The sequence below is a fragment of the Physeter macrocephalus genome, chromosome 5 (genome assembly GCF_002837175.3).
Source record: "Physeter macrocephalus isolate SW-GA chromosome 5, ASM283717v5, whole genome shotgun sequence".
Classification (NCBI taxonomy): Eukaryota; Metazoa; Chordata; class Mammalia; order Artiodactyla; family Physeteridae; genus Physeter; species Physeter macrocephalus.
Genome location: NC_041218.1, coordinates 47656941 through 47677979, shown reverse-complemented (window position 1 = coordinate 47677979; position 21039 = coordinate 47656941). Strand labels below are relative to the sequence as shown.

The window sequence follows — 21039 nt, the reverse complement described above, 5'->3', positions numbered from 1 at the left end:
TTTCTGTTCATGCAGTGTAAATTGGGCCACTTTACCTAAACCTTTTAGTGGCTCCCTCATTGCCTACAGGTTAAAGTCAAAACGTCTTAGCCCCTTCCCACATCACCAACCTCTTTCTTTTTCATAACCTGGCTTGAACGTATTAACTGCTTGTAGCTCCCCTGCTTCTTTGGGCCATTTCCCAGTACCAAGAATGCCCTTCTCACCTGTCTTTCCCTGGTTAGCTCTTATTCATCCTTCAAAATTTAACCTCTCTTTCCCTGAATCCCTTAGTTGGGCTAAGAGTTCTTCCTCTACACATACCCCTATTTTAGCCTTATTCTATATTGAAATTACCTTAAGGGCAAGAACCCCATACTGTTTACCTTTATGCTTCCAGTGTTTGATACAATGCTGTATCATAGTTTGGTATTCAATAATATTTAATGAGTGTAATAGTAATTACAAGAAAGCTAACCACCAAGTATGGTAATTAGGCCCTTCAAAAGACCATCTTCCTTTTTCTTAGAAATTTGGGTACCCTTATTTGAATAACTGTTAAAGACTGGTTGGGATCAATGACTTCTTTCTTTTGGGAAGACCTAAAATTATTCCTCTTTAGTGGGGCAGTGTGTGTTATGATCATATTTACCACTTTCATATGTGATAAAACTCTAAATATATTCTGTTGGGAATTTAACATGTGAATTTTCTTTTCTTTGCTTCTTTTAAAGATGAAACATCCTATTGTACCAATTCATAATTCATTGGAAAGGTACAGTAACATTTTTTGTTTTTTCTTCTTTCTAAAAATATAAAAATAAGGATATTGGTATTCCTTGTTTTTTTTTTTTTTAAGAAATTATGTGGTGGGCTTCCCTGGTGGTGCAATGGTTAAGAATCTGCCCACCAGTGCAGGGGACACAGGTTTGAGCCCTAGTCCGGGAAGATCCCACGTGCCGCGGAGCAACTAAGCCCGTGCGGCACAACTACTGAGCCTGTGCTCTAGAGCCCACGCGCCACATCTACTGAAGCCCACGTGCTCTAGAGCCCGTGCTCCGCAACAAGAGAAGCCACCGCATTGAGAAGCCCATGCACAGCTACGAAGAGTAGCCCCTGCTCGCCGCAACTAGAGAAAGCCCATGTGCAGCAACAATGACCCAACACAGCCAAAAATAATAAATAAATTAAAATAAATAAATTTTTTAAAAAAAGAAAAGAAATCATGTGGTGGTTTTTCTCATGATTTGAGATGATACCAGAGGTGAACCTGAAGCACTGCAGATCGTTCCTTCAGCACTGACTACTAGGGAAGATGTTTGCATTTCCCCAGGATATGGATCTCACCCACCACATCTAATAACTTTTCATTTCTCTGTTGCACTGAGTATTGGAACCTCCTCTCTTGTGAAGGAGCGGAGCATTGATTTAAGTGTGGTTTTATCAGAAAAGACAGTGCTATTTTGTTTCATTTAAAAATAAAAATCTTAGGTAGCTTTACAGGTTGGAAAAAGAACATAATATCAAAATCTGAACTACTGAAAAAAGTACACGTTTACACAGTTGTGTTCCTATTCTTTAGGGTCTTTATTCAGTTATTATTTCATATAAGCATTCCTGTATTTTGACATTGTCCATGTATTTGTCCTTTCAAGTTATTATTTAATATTTTCATCTCTTTATATACTGTTGTTTGTTTCTTTAGTACAAGGATTGTTCCCCAATTTGGTTAATAATTTTCTCCTGATCTAAATATTTCTACTAGGAACATCTTTGTAGATTTTTTTTTCTTTTGAGGTATTTCATCAATATACTCCTATATTTTTAATTGTCAAGTTGAAATATGGTATTTTTTTAGAAAAACAAATGCTTTTCCTGGAGTCAACATGTAGCTTGGACCTTTTCCCTTTATTCTTATTAGAAGAAACTAGTTTTGTTCTAATTTGGCTGAGTCTAGTTATTTATAAGATGTTATGATTGTCCCTTTAACAGAATCAGTTATTTTACTTGCATGTTAAATAGCCTTTTATGTTACCCTAAAGAGCAACAGATCCTGAGGATGTATTGTGTCCTCCTGGGTTTTTTTTGTCTTCCTTGACCACAGCTTGTGGCTTCTAGACAGTTAACTGCTAGGCAAACAAATGGAAGTGGCCAGTGATTTGAGAGGTGAGGAGAGAGAAAAAACCTTCCAGGGAGAAGCTGAGGAAAGTGAGAAAAAGTGTTGAATGTGGTACCTGTAGAAAAGCTGATTGAAAACCGAAGTGCTATCAATGAATATTTCCTGTTGCTGGTGGAGAGCAGGAAGTTTGAGTCAGCTGAGGGTGCATGAAGAGCCATGAATGGCTCTTTGGTCTCTGAACTTCAGCCTGGAGACAGGCCTGCTCCCGGCACAGGAGGATACCTGCCTTGGAGGCAGGAGGGTGGGGCGAGAGATTTGGCTTGATTTAACAATTCTGTTTTTTAATCAGTGTTAAAAGGAGTTGGTAATTGTGGTTGTGGACCCTTCCCCATCCCTCAGAATAGGATCTATCTGTGCAGTCTATTTTTGACCAAATAATTGGACTTTTTGGCTTTTTTCCTTTTAAAAAAATTTTAGGCAAACAGAGTTAAACAGTTGTGAGAATGGATCTTTAAATATGGAAATAAATGATGATGAAGAAATCCTAATGAAAAACAAGAGCTCCTTATGTTTGAAACCTGCAGAGACAGATCGCAGCATATCAAGTGAAGAAAATACAGATGCTAATATAACAGGTAAAAACAAAAAAGATGTGAGGCAAACCATTGAATAAAAGGATCATGGGGCTTTGATTCATTATCCATGATGCGACACTTGATAGGGATTGACCTCAAGACAGCGTGCTAGGTAGCTCCCGAGGCAGATGTTCGTAAGAAAGCAGAGTTCACTTGAAAACGTTCTGCCATCCCACCTGACCCCCCTGTTGAAAAGGCAGAATGAAGAGGAGTTTCCCACTCACTGTTCTTAGCTGTGATGTTCATGGGCTTCAGTGAGCTGTAGCTGTCTTTGCTGACTTTTTAGAGAGTATGAGTATTAGGGCCTTCTGCTCAGGATTTCAAAGTCCATTGAACATAGGCTATGATGTGAGACTTAAGAGTCTGCAGAGTTATGGCAGTTCAGTTTTCCATCCTCCTGGTTTCTGGTGAGGCCTGAGGATGTCCGAATTCACCAACCACCATCAGATTTTCACCTGGCCGTCTCTGTGTTCATCAAGCCAAATTCCCAAGTTTTAGGTAATAACCTGTAGTTGAAAGTGCTGCCCTTTTCAATTTACTAATTTCATTGGCTCTAACTACTAAAACCAACTTCAGATCAGTCCATGACAACCATCTTAGAGTTTTTAATTGTGTTATAAGTGTGTATTAAATAGTTTGAAAATAAAATTTGTTTAAAAGTTCCCTCCTCATCTCCTCTGGTGAGTGGGGGGAAGAAGAGATGCATTTTCATAGCTGTTAACCTGCAGCAAGCAATCCATACATCACTGAAGTCTTATCCCTTGAGTAAATAATCGACAGGAGAATTTCTATTAAAACAGTACTATTATTTATTTGACCCAATAATTTTTTTCTAGGAATTTGTCCTCGGGGAATAGTCAGATTTAAAGACAAATATATATGGACAGGGATGTCCTTTATGACATTACAGTTAATTCCCATTACTCATGGTAGTTTTGTTCTATAAAGTCACTGCAAACACTGAATTAGCAAATACTGAACCGTTGCTCCTAGGGGAAATACATGGTTAGGTTCCTGCAAGCCTCTTTTCACATTTTCATCAACTGATCAGAACATATTGTTGTTTTGTGTGTTTCTGTTTAAAGACACCTTGTTGGGGAGAGGGATAAATTGGAAGATTGGGATTGACATATACATACTACTATATATAAAATAGGTAACTAATAAGGAACTACTGTATAGCACAGGGACCTCTACTCAATACTCTGTAATGGCCTATATGGGAAAAGAATCTAAAAAAGAGTGGATATATGTATATGTATAACTGATTCACTTTGCTGTACACCTGAAACTAACACAACATTGTAAATCAACTATACTCCAATAAAAATTAAAAAGAAAAGAGTCCCTCCTCCTAAAGGAAAAAAAAAAAAATAGATACCTTGTTTATATATATTGTTGACTCATTAACATTGAACCCACGGCCAACAGCACTATAACTCATGCCTGAACGAAGCTTATCTTATATAAGCTTATATAACATGTGTTTTTCCATAAGGCATATCACAGCCTTCTTGTGCTTAGGAACACTAGGCAGCACTACACTTGGGGGTCCTTTTTAACAGCAAAATCAACAACAAAATGCACAAGAATGCAAAAAAAAATGTCACTAAATAAACACATTTGCATACAGTATGAAGGGTGAAACAAGAAGGCAGAATGTCACCTTGTTCGACCTCAGCTGGGAACATCGTGTCAGGTAACTCAAATTTTTTCACCACTCTGCACATATCCAGAATGACTGCAAGAGTGCCATGAGCGTTGATTTTAGTATTACAAATAAACTTCAGCAAGTAGGCAAATCCACAAAGACAGAATACACTAATAATGAGGCTCAACTCTATTTATAATACTGAAATTTTAGAAACTACCTAAATGCCCTCCACATAGACATGATTCAATATTACATGGTCATTAAAACCATGTTTTGAAGAGTATTGAATGATAATGAAAATATTCATGATATACTGTTCAGTGAAAACAGGCTAGATGAAAATCTACATGTATTTAAACGCAATTTTGTTTGTGTGTATATGTATAGTATTTCACTGATTTTTCTTTCTGTATATTTTCTGTGTTAAAAATGTTCAACAATGAATATATATATATGTTAATCTTATAATACATAAATAAAAGGTTAGTAATAGGTATCTCCTGCTTTACAGTCCAAAGTGAAATGATAAAGGAAGATGGAGAGGAAAACCTGGGAAATCATGACAGCCACTTGGCACAGTCTGAATCACACTCCTCAAGCAGCTCTCCAGAAGCCCACTGGGAAGAAGGCCAAGAAGTCATCCCAACTTTCTTTAGTACCATGAACACCAGGTATTCTGTACTCTCTAAAATCACTGACAGTTGGATACAAGCTTTCCTTCTGGAAAGTCAATCTTGGTGTTCCTTTCAGGGGATGGCGTATCCTAACAGAATAGAGAATGTGGCATACCAAGCATCTGCTTTACTGTTCACCTTGCCTGAAGCAGTGGATAAGAAGGAACTGGATTGTGAGAGTATACTCTGTCAGCAAGTTTTAGCTTGCTTTGGTGGATTATCTTTGGAAAATGATCTTATTAGACTGTGTTATAATAGAAGAACAGTCACTGGGGCATATTTGTGAGATGAAGCTAAATGATTTGACCTACAGAGGGGCAGCTGTTTTCATGACTGCCTCTGAACTGCAGAGCATGCTAATGTTGTGTTTTCAATCTTTCCTCCTCTGTATCACCAAATTGTTTAGCTTTAGTGACATTGAACTTCTGGAAGACAGTGGCATTCCCACAGAAGCATTCTTAGCATCGTGTTATGCTGTGGTTCCAGTATTAGGTAAGATTGCTGGATTTGCCTTAAATTCATAGTCTCTAGAATCTGTTTCACTGCAGTTATTTTATAGTAGAAATATGCTGAACTATGTGTACAGTGAGATGACACTTCTTATCTACCTCTTCATATCACTAGACACAGTTAAAACTGTGTGACCTTAAGCATTATTACATATTTCCATTTCATTTCTAATTATGATTAATATTGATCTTAGAGTTGTGTAATGAAAAGGGAATTCTGTTTTCTAGAAATCCTACTTAAGAGCAAATGTGAAAGTAGTTGAGGAACAGATCTTCAAATCTGTTGGTACTATGAAAAAACATTTTACCAGCTAAAACTTTTTTCAGATTAAAAACAATTATATATATAACTTTATTTAAGTTTAAATTACATTTACTTTTTATAGAGCCAGCAGTACCAGGAATTGCTAATGTGTTGAAATTTGCTATATAATCCATTTAACTCTTTATCTCTTTTTTAAATCAAGGTATATCTTGCATAGAACTTAACTGTTACAATTCAGTGAGTTTTGACAAATGCATCTACCTATGTAATCCACACCTCTATCAAGGCAGAGAATGTTTTCATCACCCCAGAATGTTCCCTGTGCCAGTTAGTCCACAACCTGTCACCCAGCCCAAGGCAACCATACTGATTTCTGTCACCACAGATTAGTTTTGCATGTTCTAAAATTTCATATAAGTGGAATCATGTTACGTACTCTTGCATTATACTCTTGATAGTATAATGTTTTCACCTTTGTTGTTACATGTATTAGTAGCTCATTCCTTTTTATTGCTGGATAGTATTCTATTAAGTGACTATACCCCAATTTGTTTATTCATTCTCCTACTGATAAACATTTGGGTAGTTTCTTGTTCGGGGCTATTATAAGTGAAATTGCTCTGAACGTTTTTGTGTCTGTGGGCACATGTTTTCATTTTTGAGTAAATACCTAGGGGTGGAATTGCTGATTCATAGGGTTTATACATGTAATTTCATAAAGAGTGGTTGTACCGTTGTGTACTTCCAATAGCAATATATGAATATTCTGGTTGCTTCACATCCTCACTAGCACTTGGTGGTGTCAGTATTTTTGGTTTTAGCCATTTCTGTGAGTGTTTGATGGTATCTTGTGGCTTTAATTTGTATTTCTCTGATGACTAATGATGTTGAGCACTTTTTCATACGGTTATCAACCATTGCTATCTCTTCCATTGTGAGGTCTGTTCAAATCTTTAACCTATTTTTAAAAGTTGGTTAATTTTCTTTTTATTATTGAATTGAAAGAGTTCTTTGTATGTTCCGAATAACATTTCGTTGTAGACATACTCATGAATATTTTCCCCCAGACTATGACTTGTTCATTTCTTTTCTTAAGGATGCCTTTTGAAGAGCAGGGTTTTTAATTTTCATTAAATCCAATTTATCTATGTTTTCTTCTTTTATAGTTAGTGCTTTCAGTATCCTAAAAGATCTTTGCTTATCCCCAAGGTCATGAAGATAGTCTTCTGTGTTGTGTTCTACACTTTTTATTTTTTGATTTTAAGTTTACATCTGTGATCCATCTTGGAATCAGTTTTTATGTGGTGTGAGGTAAGGGTTGAGATTCCTTCTTCTTTTTTTTTTTTTTTTTTTTTTCCTTTATCTGGTTGTTCAAGAACCATTTGTTGAAAAAGCATCTTTTTTCCCTTTTATATTACCTTGGCAGCGCTTTGAAAACCAGTTGACCCTATAAGTGTGGGTCTATTTCTGGACTCTCTTTTGTTTCAACAATCTGTTTTTTTTTCCTCATCCTAGTATTACAGTATCTTAATTACTGTGTAAGGCTTGAAATCAGATAATGTAAGTCTTCCAGTTTTGTTCTTCTTTTTCAAGATGTTTTGGCAATTCTAGGTCCTTTGCATGTCCATATAAATTTTAGCTTTTCAGTTTCTGTTAAAATGAATGTCAATATTATGACATAGTATGAGTGTGTTTCATGTTTGGTAATTGCAATCATTGTTGCTTTTGTTGTGGTCATCCATTTACAATGCTTGGTGTCAGTTTATTTATCTCTTGTAAAAATAAAATACTCTGTGTGTGTGTGTGTGTGTGTGTGTGTGTGTGTGTGTGTGTGTGTGTGTGAAAAAAACAAAAAGAATCATGGGCCATGCATGCTTCCCATTACTTTAAGGGAAAAGCAAAGCTGCCCATCCCACTAATTCAACCCCAGAGAGGAAGAAGAGCCCTGATACAGATCAAAGAGAAAAATTCAGGCCATATCCAGGGGTCAGTGTACTAGAGTGGACCTTTCCAAAGATGCGTGGAGGGTATCAAAGTTCCCATCCTCCTTCCATGATTCCTCTTCACTCTCCTCGATAGGATAAGCAAGGACAAAGTGGAGCCCACAGAGTAGGGGGGCATGCAGGTGGCTTCCACATGGTCCAGTTGGCCAAAGAAAGTAGAGTCTATATACACACTGGGACTAGAGGTTGAAGGGGATTTTTTTTTCCTGTAGGATTCCTGGGACCATACATTCTTTGATAAGCATGTATGACGGTAAGAGGCAGGATAGAATAGCAGTCTGATGGGAAAGCTACAAGGTAACTCCAATTCCACCCTACACAGTAGTTATGGCCAAGAATACAAGTTATCCCTCTTATCATGAAGATGCCAGGAGTCTTAAGTCTTGAACCTTAAAATCAGAGAAATCATAAATATTTCTCTGTATAAATAAAAATAAATCTCATTACATACATCCCAAACATACACAGAAACAGAAAACAACTATGCTTTAGGAATAAAAAAAGGAGTAAGATAGTGAAATGCAATATTCTGATAAATGTACTGGTTTTCTGTACTAAGCCACTAAACCACTCAAAACTTAGTGAGAGTAAGTAAAACATAAGTACTCCCAACTGATTTTTTTGAATAGATAGAGGCATTTCTGAATAAGACATACTGTATTATATAAGACACAAAAGAGAGCTTATTCTGTGTCCCACTGTGATTTTTTTTGAAGTAATGAATCTTGAAAACCTTTCAATAAACATATATGATTTTCTTACTATTTCTTAAAAAAAAAAAAAAAAGCCTGTTGGGATTTTGATTAGGATTACATTGAATCTGTAAACCAATTAGTAGGAAATTGACATCTTAAACAACATTTGAGTCTTCTAATCCAGAATGTGCTATATCTCTCATTTACTTAGGTCTTCTTTATTTTCACAATGTTTTGTATCGTGTAAAGGTCTTACACATCTTTTGTTAGGAATAAATTTTAGAATTTTATTTTTTTTATGCTATCATGAAACGTATTTCATTTTCCAGTTTATTAATAGCATATAGATACAATTGACTTGTACATTGAGTTGTTTTTTACAATCATGAATGAGTTAATTTACAAAATGTATTTTCTGTGTTTATTGAAATTATCATGTCTTTTTTCCTGTACTCAGTGTAATAAATTACATTGTTTGGATGAATTTAAGCCAGCTATCTTGCTGTCTGTTTCTACCATCTTGCTACTTATTGTCTGTTTGTCTCATGTGTTCTTCCTTGTTTACTCCTTTCTTGATTTCTACCCAATTAATCAATTATTTTTTTGTATTCTGTTTTATTTCCTCTTTTAGCTTTTTAGCTACCTATCTTTGTTCCTGGCTTTCTTTTGGATGAGTCAAGTATTTTTTAGAATTTTATTATATTTTCTCTTTTGGCTTTTTGGCTATACCCCTTTGTGTTACTTTTTTATTTTATTTAATTTTTTTTTTTGCGGTACGCGGGCCTCTCACTGTTGCGGCCTCTCCCATTGCAGAGCACAGGCTCCGGATGCACAGGCTCAGTGGCCATGGCTCACGGGCCCAGCCGCTCTGCGGCATGTGGGATTTTCCCGGACCGGGGCACGAACCCGTGTCGCCTGCATCGGCAGGCGGATTCTCAACCACTGCGCCACCAGGGAAGCCCTGTGTTACTATTTTTAGTTGCTCTTATCCAACAAAAATATTCAGACTACATATATAATTTTAAATTTTCTGGCAAGCATATTAAAATTGTAAAGCAAAACAGATAAAACTAATTTTAATAATGTATTTTATCTAACTTGGTATATACAATATATCATCTGAACATGGAATCAATATAAAAGAATCATTAATGAGATATTTGGCGTTCTTTTTTCGGTACTAAGTCTTTGAAATCTGGTATATATTTATACTTACGGCATATTTCAGTTTGGAATAGGTACATTCCAAGAGCTCAATAGCCATACATCTACTGGCTACCGTATTGGACAGTGCAGCCCTAAGGATTACAGTGCACATTCTAAATTTATAAGGTTATCCTCACCTGCCCTTAGGCCCTTATTATAGTTACTCACTTCAGAGCAGTGTAGTAGAAAAAAGCAATGACAGTGTGCCAGGAACCTTTGAAGCTTATGTTTAGAAAATGATTTAAAAGCAAAAAATAAAAGTTTGGCAGGGTGGGGGGCGCTGTTAAATTCATTGCTACTATAAAAAATATTTTCCACTTGAAAAAATTGCTTTTTCAAAGATGTTTTCAATCTTTTCTTCTAGACAAACTTGGCCCTACAGTGTTTGCTCCTGTTAAAATGGATCTAGTTGGAAATATTAAGGTGAATATACTGGCTTGTCTCTGCGGAGACTGTATATTTGGAGGGAGTAGTTGCATGAAATCTCATTCAGAAACAAATGATTGTTGAGTTTTATACTCGGGATGAAAAGTATAGGCCAACTGTAAGAACCTTTCTCAGAGGAAAAAATACTTTAAGAACAGTACTTTAAAACCCTCAAACTATTTAATTCTAGCTTAAGCCTAATAAGAATCCTCAAACAAATAAAACAGATTACTTGGAAAGCATAAGGAAGAAGGTAAGAGAGGCTTAATTCATTTTGATTTCTTAGAGGCCTGGTTGACAAACTTATGTCTCAACAGTAAACTGACTTGCTTGATAGCTTTAGCACTTTTAACTTAGGTTATTTCCCTGCTTCTCCTGCAGAAAGTAAACCAGAAGTATATAACCAACAAAGAAGAGTTTACCACACTCCAGAAGATAGTGCTGCACGAAGTGGAGGCCGATGTAGCCCAGGTTAGGAACTCAGCTACAGAAGCCCTCCTGTGGCTGAAAAGGTGAGGCAGCTGGGGTGGGGCAGCAGTTGAAATCCAGCTTAGTTGAAATGTTACCTCCCCCCAAAAAATTGTCATGCAAAAGAGGCTACTTCTGAGTAAAAGCTGTAACCCATGTATAGCCTTTTCTAGAAGGCCTGAAGAATAGAATATCAACTTTTTTTTGCCTCTGTCTTGATAGTGATAAACATTGTTAATATTAATAGAATATATAAGATAGGAATCATAAAGGACAGTAAAGCTGATTGGTTTGTCTTTAAGTCAGTGGATCACAAACTGCAATGGCATCAGAATCACCTGGAGGGCTTATTAAAAAACACAGATTGCTCCACCCAAAACCCAATTTCTGATTCAGTAAGTCTGGAGGGGAGCTCCAGAATTTGCATTTCTAACAAGTTCCCAGCTGATGCTGAAGCTGCTGGTCCTGGGACCACATTTTGAAAACCACTGTGTAGGTATTTCAGGTAAGAATCATCTAGAGCAAGCTAAAGGGAAATCACAGGGAAGAAACTTGGAAAGGACTGCCATGTGACTTGACTTGTTTATTGCTCTGCCCAAGATACTACTGAAAAAGAAGCTGATATCTGCCATTTATTCATACCCATTCAACATAAGTGAACTTTGAAAATAATATTTCTTCCTCTTTTTTGTTTTAGAGGTCTCAAATTTTTGAAGGGATTTTTGACAGAAGTGAAAAATGGAGAAAAGGACATCCAGACAGCCCTGAGTAAGTGTTATTTACATTTTGGTTGATTAATTGAATAGGATGTGGAATGGAGACCCCTGGAGGAGGAGATAGGGTGTGCTTTTCAAGATCTGATTTTGGTTTTTTTCTATTTCATTATTATTAATTGTTTGTTTCTTATATGCTTTGTTAAAAACGAACTCATGAGATAGTGACCTGGTAGTCTAGATCTAACTTATTAAAAATCAGTATATCTTAAAGAAGAGCTAAATTAACAGAGAGCCATCTTTTAATCTTAATAGGAAAACCTAATATTTTTAAGAAGTCAGTTCTTCCTAAATGAATCTTGAGATAACTGTATAGTTTTCTAAAATCCGTATCCAGAGAGAAGCTAGTTTTGGAGACCATAAAAGGGAGGGTGTGGGGAACCCTAGGAATTTGCTCTGAAGTGAGATGAAGGGCTGGTCATCATCTTCTATTTCTCAAGTGCCCTACGTGCCCCATTTTTGTGGTGGTAGTTGAGACTCGGATGAAGGCCTTGGTCAAAGGAGATCGTCCAATATCCCCAGCATCTTAATGCAGTAACTGGAACATTGTAGGTACTTAATAAACATTGGGTGGGTGGGTGGGTGGATAGATGGATGGATCAATGCACCTATCGGACCACTTTTGGAAAACATTGAAAGCATCCTCATAGTGCCACTAACAGACTGGCTAAACTCTCAATCTTGGTCTCTAGGAGATCCTTCCAGGATGGGCATTGAGGTGAGCAGGTGGGAGTGAGATTCCATATTACTTTGAAGCCCTGTATTATTATGATGTAGAGAAGCACATGGTCAGGCTCTAGGCAGTCATGATTATAAATAATGAAATGAATGAATTAGACGCTTCTGCTGGGGAGGAGGAGCCAGTGTTCACACAGCATTTTATCAGTGTCAGGGGTGAGTTCTTCCTTTTGTTAGTCCTCCCTTCGGGTCATGAGTCTTGAGGGATCCTGCCCCTGTGTGATTTTCCCAGGCCTCCCTGTATAGAAACTTGCTGCTGATGTGCCATGAAACAATAAAAGCGGATATTTCTGTAACACTGTATAAAAAATTTAGACAACCTAGTCCTCACATCAATCCATTTTTACAGGTTAGGTAACTGAAATTCTGAAAGATCAAAAGACACGCAAAGACCACAAAGGATCTGAAGCAGGATCATTTTGGGATCCCCAGCTCTAAGGTCCTCATTTCTCCCACAGAAGGTCTTCTCCACCATCCCTGAGCTACCTGCATTTTGGGGTTTCTCATACATCCTTGAATTTCCAGGACTGTCTCAGTTATATCCTCCCCTAAGTATCCTGATTTCAGTACTAAAAATATATTCACCATGACTATTAGGACTCCCTAACCAGTATCTATCAAACTTGATGACTTTGTGGAATGATTAAGATCGTGGGCTTTCTGGATAGTGTTGTGCCCTTAGGCAATTTACTTAACCTTTCTGTGCCTCAGTTTCCTCATCTGTAAAATGGGAATGATGATTTGATTTCCCTAATAAGATTGTTGTAAAGATTAAATAGGTTTATGCATGTGAAAAGATTAGAAATTTGGTACATAATAAGCACTTAATAGAGGTTAGCTTCTATTGTTGTTTATATTCTCATCATCATGACATATACAAAGTTGATAACCTACCAGAAAATGGGACTTATTTGTCCCAAATCACAAATGGAAAGTTACCAAGCTCAGTTGAAATTTCTCTCCAGACTGACTTCTTAGTATGGAAGTTTCACACGGAGAGGAAGACTCCACCACCTGCAGGAAATGCAGAAGATATGGGATTCAGCACTGTGTGCGCGGTGGACTCCACATGTCACAGGATGCTACTGCTTTCTGATGGCTGGCTGTGTGAGGGCAAGTGGGGAATGCTAATCTCGTTACCCCTCTGCTGGAGCTGGGCTAGAGGAGAACCCAGCTGCTTACCAGACACAGCAAGTGAAAAGAAAAGCTTTGCGCCTTGGAGGTGGAGAGACAGTTGAGGATATACCCTTTCTGCCCTGCCCCCATCCCTAATTCTGCCCCCTTTCCTCCCCTATCTTTTACTTGATTTGAAAGCTGGGCCTAGAGATGTTGACTTTATGAAGAGAGGAGACTTGAAGGGTAAATGGTGCTTCAAAACTGAAATAATCACAGCCAATCTCAGCTTTTTCTTCCCTTTCTTCCCCGCTGGACTGTTTTCAGTGGAAAGGAAAAGGGACCATAAATTTGAGATTTTCATCCTGATGCTCAGGATTATTTCAGAGGTTTTCATGATTTAAATCATCTTTGCTTTTATAGGGATCCCTAGCTTCCTGCTGCCGTTCAATGTGGAGAGATAAAGCTCCCCCAACCAGCCCCCTTCCCTCTAAACACAGGCACAACAAGTTCTGTGCAAGCAAATAAGAGAGATTTATGAGAAATATTTACACATTAACTATTCAGAACCCATAGGCTGCTTGTTGCCTATTTCTTCTGGATTGCTGGCTTCTTTTTTCTCATTTTGAAATCACAGACTTTATAAACAGAACTGATATCTTGTCTAAAATGAGATAGTTTGGGTATGTAAGTAAAAGAGTGGGTATGTGCAATTTATATGCCACATATAGGCAAATTAGCTTGCAGTTTTTATTCTGAAATTGAATTTGAGTTATTGTAATAACAGCTACCATTTATAGAGCACCCAGTGTTGGCATAACACTAGGTTCTCCATAAAGATTTTATTTAATCTTCAGAGTACTCCCCTTTTACAGCAAGTAAACTGAGGTTTAGAGAGGATAAGTTCTTTCCCTAGGGTCTCAGATCTAGATCAGTGGTTCTCAAAGTGGTCCAAGGACAGCAACATCTTCATCACCTGGAGACTTATTAGAAATGCAGACTACTGGGTCCCACCTGACACCTGCTGACTCAGAAACTCCCCAGGTGGGGCCCAGCAATGCGTGTGTTCACAAGTCATGCAAGTGATTCTAATCCATGCTCAAGTTTGAGACCCGTTCATCTAGAGCTGGGATGTTGAAGCTCACCTGTCACTAGGCTACATTTGGTTATTTGGGAATTTGGGCTGCATCTAAGTGATTATTAAATAAGCAGGAATAAAAGTACTGAAATTAGTTACCCATAGCATCAGTTAATTTTGCCTACTTTTCATGATAATTGGCTGGTTACCCAATGGCTGAAAACTTTTCCTAACCTAGGAACAGCAAGACAATTAGCAGGGATAAAATAAGGATAATCCTTGGATGACACTCCCAAATTTGAAAACACTGCTTAGGAAAGGTTTTGAGGTAACTGCTCATAATTTTGGATAGTCTTAGTGGCTTTGAAAATGGGAGATGATATGTAACAGTCCTAAATGACACAACGGAGGCCTTGACATCTATTAACTCTCTGGAAAATGCATGTAGAGTCATTGTATTGCTGCAGTTCTGTGACCTAGAATGAATTTTTAGCAATCGGAAGGAGGCCTTGGGCTTTATACTGCCCCCTTTTGCATTTGAGCCATCACTTGAATTCCCCATAATGATGATCAGAGTGGAATATTTTGGGTGGTCTCATGCCAAGAGCTGCTCTGAACTCTAGTGTCCTCTGACATTCTCTAGAGATCACTCTAAGGAAAGAGTTGTGTACACAAGGCAAATGAGTTTAATGGTCCACCCTGTAGCTGAGCCCCTCCATTCACAGATGCCACATCAAGAAGAGGCTTTGGAAAGCATCTTTGTAAGTGAAAGGAAGAAAAGTTGCTCTGCCATTTCATGCACCATTGTACTAAATATTATGTGTTCTGCACTGTTCCCTCAGTGGGATAGCATATTGCCACATCCCTCACCTCGGAATGATTCCATAAATGTCAGGTAAACATTAACCTAACCAAGACCTGTAGCACAGAATAGGAGAAAAAAGAAATGTAGAGGAGGCTCACTTATGCATTTAATATGAAAGGCTTTCACAAACAAGGAGAGCTATATGAGAGAGACGAAGTTAGAACTCATAATCAGATATTTGACATCAAATCATAACTTGACTAATTATTCTGAAAGTACCAGGGAATGTGAATCAAGTCATGCCCTTTCCAGAACTATTAACAGCATGTGCTTCTAGTGGCAGAATTGGCTTACAGTACAAGTTTTCATCTCGATGGTGCCTGAAGGTAACAAAGGATATCTCTGGGTACTTGTTCCATCTCAGTCAACTGGTTATTGAGTTGGCTTTTCTCCATACAATTCATTTTGCCCAAAGCTTAGTCACTGTAAAGAATTTGGGGGTACTTTCCTAGTAGTAGGTTTTTTTAAATTATATCAAATATTTATCATTTGACCAAATATGTAAATACAATACCATCTACTACCTCATGACCCCATTACTTCCAGAGAAGATCTTCATCCAGAATTTGTAGTTTATCATTATATAATGAATGTTTTAATACTTTTACTATATATTTAGGTGTCCACAAACAGTATCTAGTAATGTATTGCATGTTTTAAACTCATGTACATGGTGTCACGTTATACACATTCTTCCTTTTTCACTCGGTGTTTTCAGATTTATTCACTGCTTATTCACTTTCAAACCTTTCTTTGTTCGTGATTCTTGCCTAAGGACTTCCTAGTTTAGCTCATTTGCAGAACTGAGATGATTGTCACTTCCTGAGCTCAGTGAATGATTGATTTCACCTTTTCTGGCTTTGCTTGTCTACTTCTCAAGCTGTCTCCTAAAACTTAGATTTGCATTTCTCCTTTGCCCTCTCTACAACCCAAAGTAACTTTGCAAATTCTCACCAATTATAGATTTACAATAGAGAAACACTCTCATATATTCTGTTCCTGGACAGAATAGCTAGCCACCAACAGTAATGGAAAGGTAGTTCTTGTTCAGATGCTATGATAGGTTGAGGCATAATCTCTAAAAACCTCATAGAAAGTTTTTGACTAACCATTAAAGAAATCAAATCTGCATTTTTATAAATAGAATAAGGTTCCAATTTTTTCAAGATATGGCTGGGAAAAGGCACATTTTTCATTTTCATTATTTTGTTTTATCACAAAGAATAAACATTAGTTTTGTCAAAATGGTTTAATGTGGCAAGAATGCCCCAAGTTCTCATTGCTTTTAGCTTTGTGACCTTGGGCAGGTAACGGTCTCTCTGGGTCTTCTGTTTCTTCACCTGTAAGAGGAAGAGAATTGGGCAAGGTGATTGTCAACGCTTCCTACTTAGAAATTTTGACTCAGTTTCTAAGGAACTGACACATTTCAGAGAACTGGGAGAAGGGAATCATTTATGTCTTTCAGAGGCCAAAAATACTTCCAGATTATAGAACGTGCATTATGATAATGAATTGGTATTATAGTGAAGATTAATGTATTTCATTATCTCATCTTCTCCAGGTAACCAAAATAGGTCAATGCTTAGACTTCATCCTAATTTAATGCAGCCTCACACGGCAGGGATATTTGCAGCCCTAGAAGTCAGCTAAAGACTTGGGGCAAGTCTTTTTCTTTTATGAGTTTTATTTTATTTGTTGGTTTTCAATTGCAGAGGTGGTCTTCCTAGGCCTGAGTCAGGACCTAGCCTAAATTCTCTGCCTCCCTCTTTTCCCATTAGACTTACCTGGCCCACATTTTGCCCAGTGGGACTCTTCTCTGGCAACATGCAGGCACAGCAAGGAACAACTGCCTTCTCTAGAAAGGCTGGGGGGAGACACAGATCGTGTTGCTGTACAAACACTCTCTCTTCCTTAGACCAGGCTGCCCCTCTTACTTGGACTCACAGCATCCTTGTTTTCTTGCTGTCCCATAGAAGGGAGCATGGAGAAGGGTTTCTGGGCTTTTTTGAGTGGTTGACTTCACAGGCAAAGTGTAGGAAAGGTGTAAGTAAGGTCCCTGAGGTTGGAGTAGCACTGGATCCAGAGCCCTTATAAACAGGCAGTTTGTCTGCCAGGTGAACTCTGGAGCCGAAGGCTCAGGGACCAGGACAGCGGTCAGCTGCGTTTGCTGCATACCGTAAAGAAATACTGATCTCCTTTTACTTCCCTACCACAATTCCAAATCAGAATGATCATGACTGTTTGTAGAAGAAAATAATACTATCTGTATAGGAAAAAAGACTTAAGAGAATATAACTCCAGAATGCCCTCTGTGGTTACCTCTGGGAGGCATGATTATAGGTTTCTTTAGTTCTTCCCTTTTTGCATTTTCCATATTTTTAACAATTAACATGTATTATTTGTGAAACCAGAACAAAAGCAGTAAGTGTTATTTTAAACTACCACTGTGCCTCGGGTGGGAAGTTCAGAATCCTTGACACGGCATAAAAAAGGTCCTCACAGTTTGGCCCCAGCCCCAGTGATCTGCAGCCCTAGTGGACTGTTCCCCCTTCATGCCACCATCTCTCACAACTCCATGTAGCTTTCTCTGTCTGCAGCCTCAGGTACCACCTTACTCTCTGCCCTACCCAGCCTTTGAGACTCCTTTGGAGAATTCTTTCTGTCCATTTGCTCCCAGGCTGGATTCATCTCTCTTTCTTTTCCTGCAGCACTGGATAGAGATCTCTGTTATAGCAGTTGTCAATTTGCATAACAATGATTTGTTAAAGGCTGGCTCTCTTATAAACCCATGAACTTCCTGAGGACAAGGGACTGAGTTTAAATCACCCAGTGATCCCTGCTGCCTTGCACTTAGTAAGGGGCAGTGGTAGACTCGCACTAAATTCTTGTTGAATGGAGCAGCTGTTCCATCACAGATGTCTACGAGCAGATTGTAATGGCACTGAATTTCATCTACTGATTTTTAATGGCATTTAATACCTTACATGGATTAGGATCACAGGAAAGAGAGTGTTCCCACTATACCTCTGTGAGTCGGCTCAGGATGTTTTCCATGGACCTGTACACCTTCTTACCAGCCCAGATGGCTCCTTAGACGGTTAGAAATTTGACTGTCTTGCTGATTTACCACAGAGGCTGTGCCTAGTATTTCCTGCCCATCTGCACCTATATGCTAGCAACCCTTTCTTCACTAAGGTCTTAGATACCATCTAAAATGTCCCTGATAACATCTGTCCGCTTAGAGAATCAGATAGGTTTTAAGTGTGGTTTACATTGAAGACTCGTATCTTTGACACTGTCCTAGCCTATAGACTGTTCTCCTAAGAAAAAGATTGAATTTAATCTTGAGTTCTCCTTTAGGCTATTTCTAAGAGTCCTTTCTGCACTTGAATTTATTGGTTTTTTATCATTTCTGCTTTAGCTTCACCACACTGGATGCTGGCATTTCAACCCATTCCTAAAACTTTAGATAGCCAGCGAAATCTGCTGTTAGAATTCAAACGTACAGTCTTCTTTTATACAAAATATAATGTATTTTATGCAGACTTGAATTATGTAAAATTGATACATGGTATGCTAAAAGTATTAATAAAGCCTCATCCAAATTTTAAAAATAGAAATTGACAAGAATTACATCATTTCAAAGCTAGAGAGCTTGAATAAATTGTAAACTGTGTTCAAGCTACAGCCACATGGCAGTGCTGTTTTGCCCAGTAAAATGCAGATACCTGATGTTCTTTGGCAGTATTCTGTGAACCGTACTGCTTTTTACTTCATAGGAGCTTGTGGTTGTGGTTTTGGTGTCTTTTTTTTTGTTACTTTTAACATCTGCTCTTGTTATAATTTAAAATGTCTTTATATCCTATTACAGTGTCGCCCAAGCCTTGATTAAATGGTTGATGGTGGTGCTTGTACTAGTGTTGAAACTAGCCCATGAAAATAAATAAGTTTGGAATAAAATTTAGATGTGGTAAAACATGATAAAGAAGGTCAAACAACCCCCATGATACTCTGTGCTGTAATTTAGGAGTGTGAGGACTCTGTAGACAACTGGAGATGATGCTGAGAAAATAAAATGGAGCGTTGAGATAAAAATGCACTGTGGTGATGTAGAGCTGTGCCCTCCTGAGAGCGCATTTATTCCTGTGGAAAAATCAGTTTTGAATTTTGCATATATTGAATTATTCAAAGCCTTTAGGAACACATCTCTTGCATAAAATGCAGTCATCTTGTTCTTGAGATTTTTTTTTTGGTAATTAAAATTATTATATAGCAGTTTTTAAACCTCCTTTTAAAAAACTCATTGGGACAAAAATAATAGGTTTTTATCTTTAAAGTCTAGAATGTGAATGACTTTTATCAATAGGCCTCACCATTTACTTTATATCTACCTTAATAACTTCAAGCTGTTCCTTCCATAATAGTTTTAAAGGTTTCTAGCTTTAAAACTGTATATCCAGGGTCATAGGGACATCTAGGACAAGCATTTGACATCCCAGAATAGAATGTTAGAATTGAAGAGAACCTTGGAGGTCATTTTACAAAGGGGAAAACAGATGTTAGAGAGGTCAGCTAAGGGACCGGCTCAGGATCACACAACATTTCAAAGAACTGCATTTTTATGTTTTTATAGTGTATTTCAAATTGTATTTCGTCTCTATATTACGGTATCTTTTCCTCCCTCTTTACTTCCTTATATGTATTGAATTTTCCAACCATGATCATAAGCTGAAGTTGAGCTATGACACAGGGTAAGGGTGGAAATACCAGTTTTTCTTTAAAAAAAGATCTCTGTAAGCTTTTTTCCTACTCAAGATTTTTGGGGTACATAATTCAGCTTTTTTTTTTATCAGTTTCTAATACCAATAGGAGTGTGCTACTACATACATTAGAAAGGACATGATACAAATAGCACATCAAATTCTGATGAAATTGTTCCTCACGGAGTTTTTCTTCTTTTCAAGATAATGCATATGGTAAAACATTACGGCAGCACCACGGCTGGGTAGTTCGAGGGGTTTTTGCGGTAAGTAATCCTTCTGCCTCCGAATGTTCTGATGGTCACGGCAAGGTGTTTTGTTTTGCTTTGTGTGTGTGGTGTTTCTGTTTGTTTTTGAGAGTAAGAACAAAATCTTGCTTATTTCATTTAAGTCTATAGGTCTTTGTTGTGTGGAAATGTTGGCAATAAAAAGTAAGAAAAGACTGTTAGAATGTGCTTCACCTTTTCTAGTTCCAGTGACCCTGAGAAGATTTGTCTCAGAAGTGGTTGCCTTCTGATGTGGTAGTAAAGAGTGTCAGTGTAGAGACAGGCAGGGAGCTGTCAAATGCTCACCACTAAGGGGAGACCAGTGGTGCTTTCAAGCCCATAGCTCCCTCCGCTGCCTGTTAAAGTCAATCCTGTTGATTCTCAGATTTTAGTCAGGTTTTTTTCCCCTAAATTGAATTTTGTCTTGAATATTAACTGACCTGGGTTGCCAGTGGCTAGGACTAGAAATATCTTCTTGCCCAGTTATCTGTATGGAGGTGTTTGTATTCATATGTTTCGGCTCCTGTTAGCTACCGCTCCTTCCTTCCTTGCATGACCTGGGAAGAACACACACCTGAGAATCATAGTCCCCTGGACAGATCACTTAGCCTGCTTTGTAAAATAGAAGGAGAAGACGACCCCTTTATGTCAGCAGTAATACTCTGTTATTCTCCCATGTGGGGAGAGGTCAGCCTTAGTCAGGTACAGCCATGAAAAGGCAGAGTCTCATGTAGTGGTACAGTAGGAAATGTCATAGAATATGAGTGTTGTTTGGAAGGTCGGGGGATTGAAAATAGCCTTGCAGATGATGGT

General features: G+C 37.9%; 1 protein-coding gene across 3 annotated transcripts in view; it reads left to right on the top strand.

Moving 5' to 3' along the window:
• The window catches only part of PLEKHA8 (pleckstrin homology domain containing A8), a 114467-nt gene that overhangs the window by 48172 nt on the left and 45256 nt on the right, over nt 1-21039 (top strand). For 2 of the 3 annotated variants that reach the window (XM_055084939.1, XM_024127171.3), the window contains exons 6-13: nt 714-754; nt 2576-2733; nt 4899-5058; nt 5468-5553; nt 10104-10162; nt 10547-10677; nt 11331-11401; nt 20165-20226. In XM_055084939.1, the coding sequence (XP_054940914.1) occupies nt 714-754; nt 2576-2733; nt 4899-5058; nt 5468-5553; nt 10104-10162; nt 10547-10677; nt 11331-11401; nt 20165-20226 (768 nt within the window). Of the gene's footprint in view, nt 1-713; nt 755-2575; nt 2734-4898; nt 5059-5467; nt 5554-10103; nt 10163-10546; nt 10678-11330; nt 11402-12493; nt 12606-20164; nt 20227-21039 lie in introns of those variants that run through there. The other variant, XR_003679825.2, reaches the window with a different exon arrangement.